Genomic DNA, 10,520 nt, shown 5'->3' with positions numbered 1-10,520 from the left:
AAAAAATATAATAACCTTAAAATTTATACAGCTTATAAACCAAACATAACTTGTTATTTAAATTTGATAATAACAACAAGTGATATAAAAAATCAAAGCTTAAGATTTGTTATCATTAGTTTTAATTTTAAGAAAATTTAATTAATAGCTAATGATTTATAATTGGTTATATTAATATAGTTTATTATAGATGAATATTTACTGATTGGATATTAACTATTGTTACATTTAAAGAAAATATTTAAATAGATAACAAACTTTATTTGAAAAATTCCCACAAATGTTGAATTAAAAATTTTTAATTATTTGTAATTCGTTTTGTCGAGCAATATTATTACTTCATTTCTATTATTAATTGTCTTTTGATTCGAAACCCACACAACAAATGTAATCCATTTACAGTTTGTTTTCTCGTAGTAATACTTTCCCTTTATTTAAATCAAGTTCATTTTAATTCAAAAAGAAAAACAACACAATGGTATTGATTCTTTTTCTTTTAACTCTACAGTTATCATTGGCAAACGTTACTAAATGTTCTCCGGGGTGTTCATCAACGTGTATTTCTGATTACACATGTATTAGCAATTGTACTGAAACATATGATGACGACAAAACATGCCAAAATTGTAAATTTCGTAATCCAATGAGCAATGACTCAACAGGATATATAAAAGACGGGGACTATTGCAAAGAAGTAACCACTATTATTGTAAAACAAAATTTCTTACCAAACGAAAATGATATAGAATACGTACCAATTAATACCACTTTTAATTTTGAAATCAATCAGAATTCTACTGTTGATAAAGGACCTTGTTTCCAAAAAAACACACACCGCTTAGGTAAATGGATAAAAATAAAATCTACAGATTTTACGACCAAAGATTTTTATTTCACTCTGACAAAACCAGAACTTGACATCGTGGACGTCTTTTTCGATGGAACTTATTCACAAAGAACATTCACCTATAGTCAATGTAGAGTACATTATTGGCTGAACACATCTCAATTTAATGTTTCTGGTCAGTTTCCCAAAATTTCACCTTATCCTGATGACACTGATAATGTCATTCCTTTTAACGTTTACTTTTTCATATCAGTGAGGGGATACAAAAGAGTCAACTTAACAATTGAATTTTGGCAAAAAGAAAAACATCTCTGGCCATATATTTATGAATTTTCCCAAAGTGATTTGGACTATTTGGCAGAAGATTTGTCGAGAAAAATTGTTAAGGTGGTTCCTGTAGAAACGCGTGGTATTTATGTGGTAACTCCATGCACTCCACGTATATACATGAAGGCCATCTTTTTCACTTTGACTCTGAACTCATCGTACTCCGTTTTGGTGAGTACTAAAAAGCAAAATCGAGTGACTAATATGGTTGAAATGATGTCAAAAATAATTGATGAGAAGTTGGTTTATTCATGTGCAGAGACATGGGGAGGAGTGCCTGTTGGTGTTTTTGCCGAAATAATCCAAAATGGAGTTTTTGTACGTATCAAAGGTGATGACCGTCCTGGTGTTCGAGAATTTGCAATACTTTCTGATGATCACCAAACAAACAGTGAGATGGAAATAAGTGTTATTTGTCCGAACCACTGTCATGAAGATTTGGGACATGGGTATTGTTTTTCAAGTGAAGGTAGATGTGTATGTAAACCTGGATACGGTGGTGATGATTGTCATATGTTATGTTATTACAATGATAAATGGCAAGTAGATGATTACAAAGATTTGTGTTACTTTGGAGAATATGAATGCGATCAATACTGTAAGTGCCAAGAAGGACATGCTTTAAAAAACCATTTGTGTGTTTCTACAGAATGTATAAATGGAGGTATTGGGTCAAGTGATGAATGTATATTGGGTACTGAAGGTTGTCAAGACAATTGTCATTGCAATGTTAATTCAGGATACATCGCCACAACAAATTCAAGATGCAAGTTGGCAACATGTGGAAATGGTAAAATTGACTTTGACGACAATTATTACAATTCAGTGACGGAATTGAATTCAAAAGAAGAATGTGATAATGGGACAAATTGCAACGAATTTTGTAAATGTAATGTGGGCTTCAAGACTGATATTGACAATCCTATAGATTGTATACCTGAAGGTATTTCTACTGGAATTATTTTGGCTATCGTTTTTTGTTCGACTTTTGGAGCAATTGTGTTTATAACAATTATTGTTGTTTCCATATATAGTGCTTTAAGATACAAAAAGATAGACGTAAAAATATTTAAAACACAACAACCAAATTACCATTTTTATATCACTGGGTCGGTTAATGAGACTCCATCTAAAAATATAAAGTATGATATGAGACCTTTGGAATTGGATTTTGGAAACAAAAACAAAGCGACTTTAATCAATGACACCCGTTTTGAAAAGGTTGACATACGAAATTTGAGCAAAATGAAATGGTTTGTTTTTAATCATTTATTAGATGTGAAGAACACATTTTTACGTTTAGGATGATGGTCATATTTCATACAACCAATTCTCCCAAATTTGTCTTCCACTTTAGTCCACAAGTTGTTTTCCTTCGACCGAACACCAAATTCTGCATGACAGTATATATGACCTTACATTGTTCGACAAAGATAAAAAACATGAAAATCCCATACACAGTATGGCACTCCAAATCTAAAAAGACATTGGTGCGCATCTCTGAAATATTGAAGGGTAAGACTTTTGATGAATGGACACAAATTGACAAAAAGAATATTGAAAGGTTATGTGAAGATGTGAAAGTAAGAACACACAATTATTTTACAATTAAAACAGAAGCAACGAGTTCAACTCAGATTGATATGGATGAATTAAACATCGCTGAAAACCCAATTGCTGAAGGAGCGATGGGTAAAGTATTTATAGGCAATTATAGGAGTGTTCCAGTCGCTGTCAAACAGTTTAAGTGGGACAATTTGGACGACAATGAAATGACGGAGTTGAAAAAGAGTGTAGTAGCAGAATGTGAAATCATGAGTAAATTGCGAAATCCATTCATTGCCAATTACATGGGGTCCGTCACTTACTTAAAACAAGTCTCAATGGTCATCCAATTCTTTGTTTTGGGATCACTGGGAGAGTACTTGAGAAAGGAGAAAGAGGATTTTGTCATTCTTCCCTACAAATTAAAAGTACGCATGTTGTTTGACACTGCAAGAGGAATGCAATTTTTACATGAAAACAAGATTATGCACTTGGACTTAAAACCGGAGAATCTATTGGTGAATTCACTGGACTCAAATTCCGTCTGTTCCATTAAAATCACTGACTTTGGAACTTCAAGGTTCACCAAAAAGTCACTCAAAAAAGGAGAAGAAAAGGGTCTGGGCACTCCTATTTATGGATCACCGGAATCATTTAGGGATGAATATACATATGCTGGAGATGTCTATTCATATGGAATAACAGCATGGGAAATATTTTATCAACAAGAACCATACAAAGAGTTTAAATCGATTTTTGAAATCAAAAATTACGTTGAAAATGGGAAAAGACTTGAAATTGGAAGTGAGATGCCAAGACTTTACAGGGATCTTGTCGAAGAATGTTGGAGACAAACCCAAGAGATAGACCTTCTTTCGATCATATTGCAAGATTTTAGTCGCGTCGACGAAGATGTGATAAACCACATGCTTTGGACTTGGAATACTCATTTGATAAGCTGGAAAATATCACTCAAAAGAGAATGCAAAGAATGCAACAAACTCTCAAAGATGTTTATGCAGAATAATTTAAAATGTTTAACTGTTTATTTTATAATTTGAATTTAATTTCTTTTGTATTTAATACTTTTGAGTATAAAAAATAATTTTATATTTTCATATTTATTATTATAAATTTGTTTTTTTATCATTTGTACAATTTACAATATATTTTTTATTAAGTAATCATTGTTTTTGAATTATTGTTTATATAACATACAATCCATATTCACTTTTCAATAACTAATATTTTACAATTTTAACATATAAATAAAGTTCCAAAATTGTATTTGTTAATATTTTCTCAGAAAAAAATAAATAATTTAATTTAAATATTTTGTTAAAAAGTTGTACTTAATACATTCAGAGGTGCAAAAAATGTGAAACCGGTATTTACAAATTATTTTTAGTTGCAAACGAAAATTACAAATATAACATGATCCTTTTTTACCTTTTTTTCATTTGAAACTTAATTTTTTAAAAAAATATTAGTTTCTGACATATTATAATAAAGTAATAATCAAAAAAAAATTCAGAGTTTGTTTGATATGAAAACAAATAATCCAGACAAATATAAAAATATTAACAATATCTATTTCTACAAAACAAGATTTTTATACAAATCTTGTTTTGTGTTTTATTAATACACAATGAAAAGTTATTACAATACCACGTTTCTGAATTTTAAAATGAAAGAGGCATATAAAGAGAAATTATTAAAAAAAATACGACAATGGAAAGTTATTAAATTGTAATAATCAATAAAATATATAATTTGATAAAAAATATTTAATTTCTACAACATTTGAAAACAAGAATTTACCAGACAAAATAATTGTTTTTGACATTTTTAATCTTTAGGTTATTCATATTTTTTATAAAAACCATTTATAGATTTTTTTGTAAATAAAAAGAAAAAAACAAATAATTTATTCAATGATTTGTATTCTTATTCTCGGTGTTTTAGCTAATGCACTTGATCAATGTTATATTAAAGACACTACTCACAATTGTTTCAAATATTATGACCAACTCGGAAACCTTTTATGTGATTCGAATTTGGTTATCACTGAATCTGGATATTTATGCGAAAAAGCTTTCAAAAATCAAACAGTATTTACTTCGGTTATTTTAGAACAAATAACTCAAATCAATGATTATGCATTCGAAGGATGTTCTAATCTGGTAAATTTTTCTTTTCCTACGTCTAAATATTCAATTGGTTATGTTGGAAAGTCTGCGTTTGTCGGAACAAAGTTGGAATATATTAATCCAAATAATGTGAATAAAATTGACGAAAGTGCTTTTGATGGTGTTTTTCCCTGAAAAAAATTGAGTTTTCATATAAAATACCCAGACAAATTAAAAAGAATGCTTTTAGAAACACAGGACTTCAAACAATAGAAATTGCAACAAATAGCACTTCTATTTATGGTTATTTTTATTATTTTGAAAGAGTTGAAGAATACGCTTTTAGTGGTACGCAGTTCGAAACTTTTAATTTGAATGATAAATTAAATATGTACATTGGAAAGGGGGCATTTTCTAATATGACCAAATTAAAGTTATTCAATATGAATGGGTCATCAACAATATCAGAAGAAATGTTTGCTGGAGACACATCCCTTGAAAAAATTGAGTTTTCAGAAAATATAGTTGTATTGGGAAAAACGCATTCAAAGACTGTGAAAAATTGACTACACTTCACACTGGAAATATAATAAGTCTTCAGGATAGTCTACAGCATATCACAAAACTGTTTTACCATAGCGTATATGTTCCAAGTGGTGTTTCAGAAGAAATCAATGTTAATGGAGATATGAATGTGTATGTCAATAAATACTACAAAGAAACAAATCTCACCATTTTTGGTTTGACAGCAATACAATTAAGTTGTAACAAAGGCCAAAAATACGATTTCGAATCGAATGCTTGTGTTGCTTGTGAAAGCGGTTATAATTCATTTGATGGATGCAGTAATGAGTGTTCTGTTTATTCAAGTTGTAAATGGCGTGATAACGACTGTTTCAATAGATATAGTGGTGGTTACACTTGTAAAATATGCCCAAAGTATTATTATTATGGTCAATTTTGTAATGATGTTTGTAATACATCGAGGTTTTATTTACTTGGTGATAACAAAACGTGTACTGAATGTAGAAACGAACATTGCATACAATGTGCAAAAAAAGAAGTGATTGATTACAATCCCAATGTTATTTTCCAAAACACCAAATGTATAAAGTGTTCACCGTCTTATACTTTGACAACGACTGGGTCATGTATCGCATCTTGTGATGTCGAAAATAATTATTCATATTATGTTGCAATTGATGGAGAACAAGTCTGCCAAAAATGTAGTGATATTTTGAAAGATTGCAACAAATGTAATTCAAACAACACTTGTTTGGAATGCCAAGAATACAGATATTTGAATGAGGATACTAATGAGTGCACTAAAACGTGTCCATTAACATATGGTATAGATAGTACTTATAGAAAGTGTGTAAAATGCAATCCAAATTGTGAAAATTGTAATTACCTACCATTAAATGGAAATATCCAAATGTGTACAAAATGTGATCTTGGTTACTATTTGGTCAGTGATACAAATGAATGTGTGGCAAGTTGTGCTGATAAATACTATGCGTATGAAGGTACACAAACCAACCCCAAAAAGTGTATTAAATGTGAAAGAAATTGCACTGTGTGTTCTGGAGATAAAGTTGAATATTGTTCCAAGTGCGAACCAGGTTACTTTTTATATGATGAAAATGAACCACAGGGGTGTCAAAGTCAGTGTGATGATGGGTATTATGAAACCACAGAAAATGGCACAGCCAAGTGCAAGAAGTGTTCTGTTATCAACAACTGTTTAACATGTGAATCACAAACGCAATGTACCAAATGTGGAAACAACCAATATGTACAAGCAGATGGTTCATGTGGAGATACTTGTCCAGAAAAACACAGAAAGGGTGATGGGTATTGTGAAGAATGTCCACCACTTTGTAGTGAGTGTCAAGAATCGGGCAAAAACAAGTGCGATGTGATTCAAACACTTTCATTCTCGAAGACAAAACATGTTCAATGTCATGTGGAGATGGATATGGAGAAATCAAGGACACAACTCCAAATTGGACATGCAAGAAATGTGTTGATAATAACTGTAAAACGTGTGTAATATTTACAGAGGAGAAGTGTGTTGAATGTGATGATGATTTCTATTTCAATGAAAATACAAAAAGATGTGAAAGTGAATGCAACTTGACCACACATTATGTGGAAATATCAGAGAAGTTGCGAATCTGCTCATTGTGCAACAAAGAGTTTTCAAATTGTCAAACCTGTACATCACAGCGGTGCACAAAATGTGAAACCAATTATTACAATCAACCGGACACACCATATACATGCGAAGAAGATTGTCCAGATGCTTACTTTAAAGGAGATGGTGTGTGCACAAAATGTGCTGATAAGTGTCTGAGTTGTGACGACATTCAGTGCTTCAGTTGTGAGGAAAAATAAGTTCTTACCAACGACAAACTAACGTGCGAACGCTGCGATGATAAAAGTTGTTTAAAATGCAGTCAAGGAAAAGAAAAGTGTGATAAATGCGAATCTCCCAAATTAGTAGGTAAAGATTCAACATGTGTTGATAATTGTGAAATTGGGTATTACAATGTAAACGATGAATATTATGAAATGTGTCGAGAACAAAACTGTGCGATTTGTGATGCAACAGAGTGCAACGAATGCGTATTAAAAAGTTATATGTTCAATGGCACCTGTGTTTCATCATGCCCAGATGGGTTTTATGAAAATATAAAAGTATGTAGCATTTGTTCAAAAAGTGCAAATGAATATGGTGTTTGCAAACAGGGGGATTTGGAATGTATTGGGTGCTCACCAAGAAATGACAATGGAAGTGCTTGGACTATACCCATGTTGTTTGCATTACTCTGTCTGGCAATGCTATAACACTGAAAAATCAAACTTATAAATGATTTGATTTTTTATTTTATTATTAACTATTATAATATATCTACACATTTATAACCCAAAGTTTGTTTAAAAAAGCAAAACGATAAAATATAAAGCCAAATCATTTTGAAATTTGTTTTTTTTAATATTTTATACAGTCAAACCATTCAAAAGTATATAAAAATAATGTGCGTTTATATTTTGATTTACTAAAATGATTATTCATGAGAGAACATACTATTCAGATATACAACTTCTAATAAGTTTCATTGTACTTAAATATATAGATAAATTATGTGCCATTTTCAATCACGCTAATTATCTTTTCGATTAAAAAAACTAAATAAAACCAAACAGATTTTGTGATATTTAAAAAATATAAAATAAAATTTTAAATAAAAAGAAAGATTTCTTTTCAACACAGTTAATATTAAAATATAAAAAATTTAACAAAAGCAGAGATAACTCGAAAAAAAGTTTTATTATTTTGTTGTGTGGTTCGATGTTGATTATAGAATTGTTAATTATAATTAAAATCAACAATCAAAACTTTATATTAAATAATGTGACATACAATAAAGACAGAAAAAGATACGATAATATATTATTAATAATAATATTAAATGAGATCAATGTTTCTGTGATTGGAGCATTTTATACAATAATTAAATTGAAATATGAAGGTGGTTTAATTAGTCAGTTTAATCATATCATTATATCAATATTGATTATTAACAAACATTATATTAATAATATATTTATTATATATTTATTATAAATAAATATACAAAACAATGACATTACTATAATCAATAATTATTTTATTAATAAGAATAGTTAATTATAAAATGTACAAAGATAAATGATTCAACTTTAAAAACATTTAATGATTTAAATTTCACATGATAAATTTTTCTAAGTAACTAGAAAAATCATAATGTTGATTTTATTTTGTCTAATTTTTCTCTCATATTCTTTGACCTTTGAAAATTGGGTTAACCGTTATAACAAGCAGTTCACAACAGCAGAATTACTTCGACGTCGCGCGATATATATTGACAATTTAAATTACGTTGTAGAGCATTCCGGTATCAACGGAGTTCAACTTTCTTTAGATGGACCTTATGCTACTTTGACTAACGAAGAGTATAAGTCCCTTTTGCGTCTTCAAAGTGTGTCGCCAAACACTCAATCGTTTGTTTCTTAAGACTCAAAATATATTACTAATAATATACTATTATTTAATTATACTGAATGTAAAGTATGTATTTAAACTAAATGAATACTATAATTATAGTTTATAAAAATGAAACTATACTTTTATAGTAATATAATTATAAATATAATTATACTGACAACAAGGAAAAAGAAGACTGTAGATTACCAAGACGACGATGTGCCAACGAGTTTTGACTTGAGAAATTATAATCACAAGAACTACGTGAACACACCCGGGGACCAAGGCAATTGTGGCAGTTGTTATTCTTTTGCTATTACTGCGTATCTTGACACGAACATGTTACTTAATTATGACGAGTACACTGTCAACAGTTTCAGACTATCTACCGCAGAGATTATATCGTGTGCTAATAACAACTATAAGGACTGTCATGGCTGCGATGGAGGAAGTCTATCGTGCGGCTTACAATACGTCAAAAACAAGGGACTTTGCCTTGAAGAACAATTCAAGTTTTGCGGGAAGGACAACAACTGCCCGTCTGCTAATAACCTCCCTGAACGAGCCACGGAAATCGATGGAATTGAATCTGCCAGCTTCTCTATGGACTTGGAAGGGCATAAAAGAATTATTTATAAGCACGGAGGCTCACTAACAGCGATGGATAGTTCTAGGATGTCTTACCAATTATACGCAGGGGGAATTTATCAAGACAGCAGATGCAGTCAGATCGCATTGAATCACGCAGTAAACATCGTTGGGTATGGCGTCGAAAATTATATCCCCTATTTCATCGTAAAGAACTCTTACGGCTCGAATTGGGGAGAAATGGGGTATATCAGAGTCAGAGCAGATAATAATATGTGTGGCTTATCGACTAATGTCTACTGGGTCGATAAAGTAAAAAAGGCGTAACAAGGTATAGTTCAGTTTATTAATACTAATAATATATATATACAGGTCGGTACGAAACCCCTATAGTTTTTTAAAACCCCTTAAGTCGTCAATTGATTGGTCAAAACCAGAAAAAATAATTTATATTTAGAAACAACATTTTCGGATGACGATTGTAAGCCAACTCCACAAACGCGTTGTTGAAACATGTTCTCCGATGTCACTTCATGTGGTTTTACACGAGACGCGACTTGTTATGATCATGTATTGAACAGTTATAAACAAACGTAGTTTTTTATGGTTTTTATATTTATATTTTGTTTTGAGATCAACCCTACACGAGGGAGACGGGATTATCCCAAAAAGTCCAAACCTGAAAAGTCCAAAAAAAATATTATATAAGTAAGCCAAAAAGTCCAAAATATTATAATTATAATAAAATTATAATAAAATCTAAAAACCCTAAAAAAACGAATTATTTTTAAAATATTTGAATAAAACGATAAAATGTGATTAAAATTTAAACATTTGCCAAAACAATTGGTATTTGCGATAAAATATTAATAACAAGAAAATAGTTTAAAATGTTATAATGTTATAAATTATATATAAATTTGAATTTAACTAAAACAATTAAAATACAAAACTATGTATTATTTAAAAGTTTCACCAAACAAATAGTGATATAACAACTAAAAACATTTTGTTGTTACTGATACATTAAATAAATGAACATAACTTGAAATCA

The 10,520-nt window shown here is 30.2% G+C and overlaps 3 protein-coding genes across 3 annotated transcripts; all 3 read left to right on the top strand.

Moving 5' to 3' along the window:
* Positions 1-643: 643 nt before the first annotated feature.
* Positions 644-3,780, top strand: EIN_325550 (serine-threonine protein kinase, putative; the record flags this gene model as incomplete). The annotated part of the gene is made up of 2 exons (XM_004259706.1): positions 644-2,427; positions 2,478-3,780. 2 exons carry the CDS (start codon positions 644-646, stop codon positions 3,778-3,780), a joined length of 3,087 nt encoding a protein of 1,028 aa, XP_004259754.1.
* Positions 3,781-6,283: 2,503 nt separating this feature from the next.
* EIN_325540 (hypothetical protein) lies at positions 6,284-6,901 on the top strand (the record flags this gene model as incomplete). The annotated part of the gene is made up of 1 exon (XM_004259705.1): positions 6,284-6,901. One exon carries the CDS (start codon positions 6,284-6,286, stop codon positions 6,899-6,901), a length of 618 nt encoding a protein of 205 aa, XP_004259753.1.
* A 1,737-nt stretch (positions 6,902-8,638) lies between these two features.
* Positions 8,639-9,793, top strand: EIN_325530 (cysteine proteinase 1 precursor, putative; the record flags this gene model as incomplete). The annotated part of the gene is made up of 2 exons (XM_004259704.1): positions 8,639-8,895; positions 9,064-9,793. 2 exons carry the CDS (start codon positions 8,639-8,641, stop codon positions 9,791-9,793), a joined length of 987 nt encoding a protein of 328 aa, XP_004259752.1.
* Positions 9,794-10,520: the final 727 nt, after the last annotated feature.

The sequence above is a fragment of the Entamoeba invadens genome, assembly GCF_000330505.1.
Source record: "Entamoeba invadens IP1 unplaced genomic scaffold scaff_1105074726593, whole genome shotgun sequence".
Taxonomy (NCBI): domain Eukaryota; phylum Evosea; order Mastigamoebida; family Endamoebidae; genus Entamoeba; species Entamoeba invadens.
This window is presented reverse-complemented; position numbering and strand designations above follow the sequence as displayed.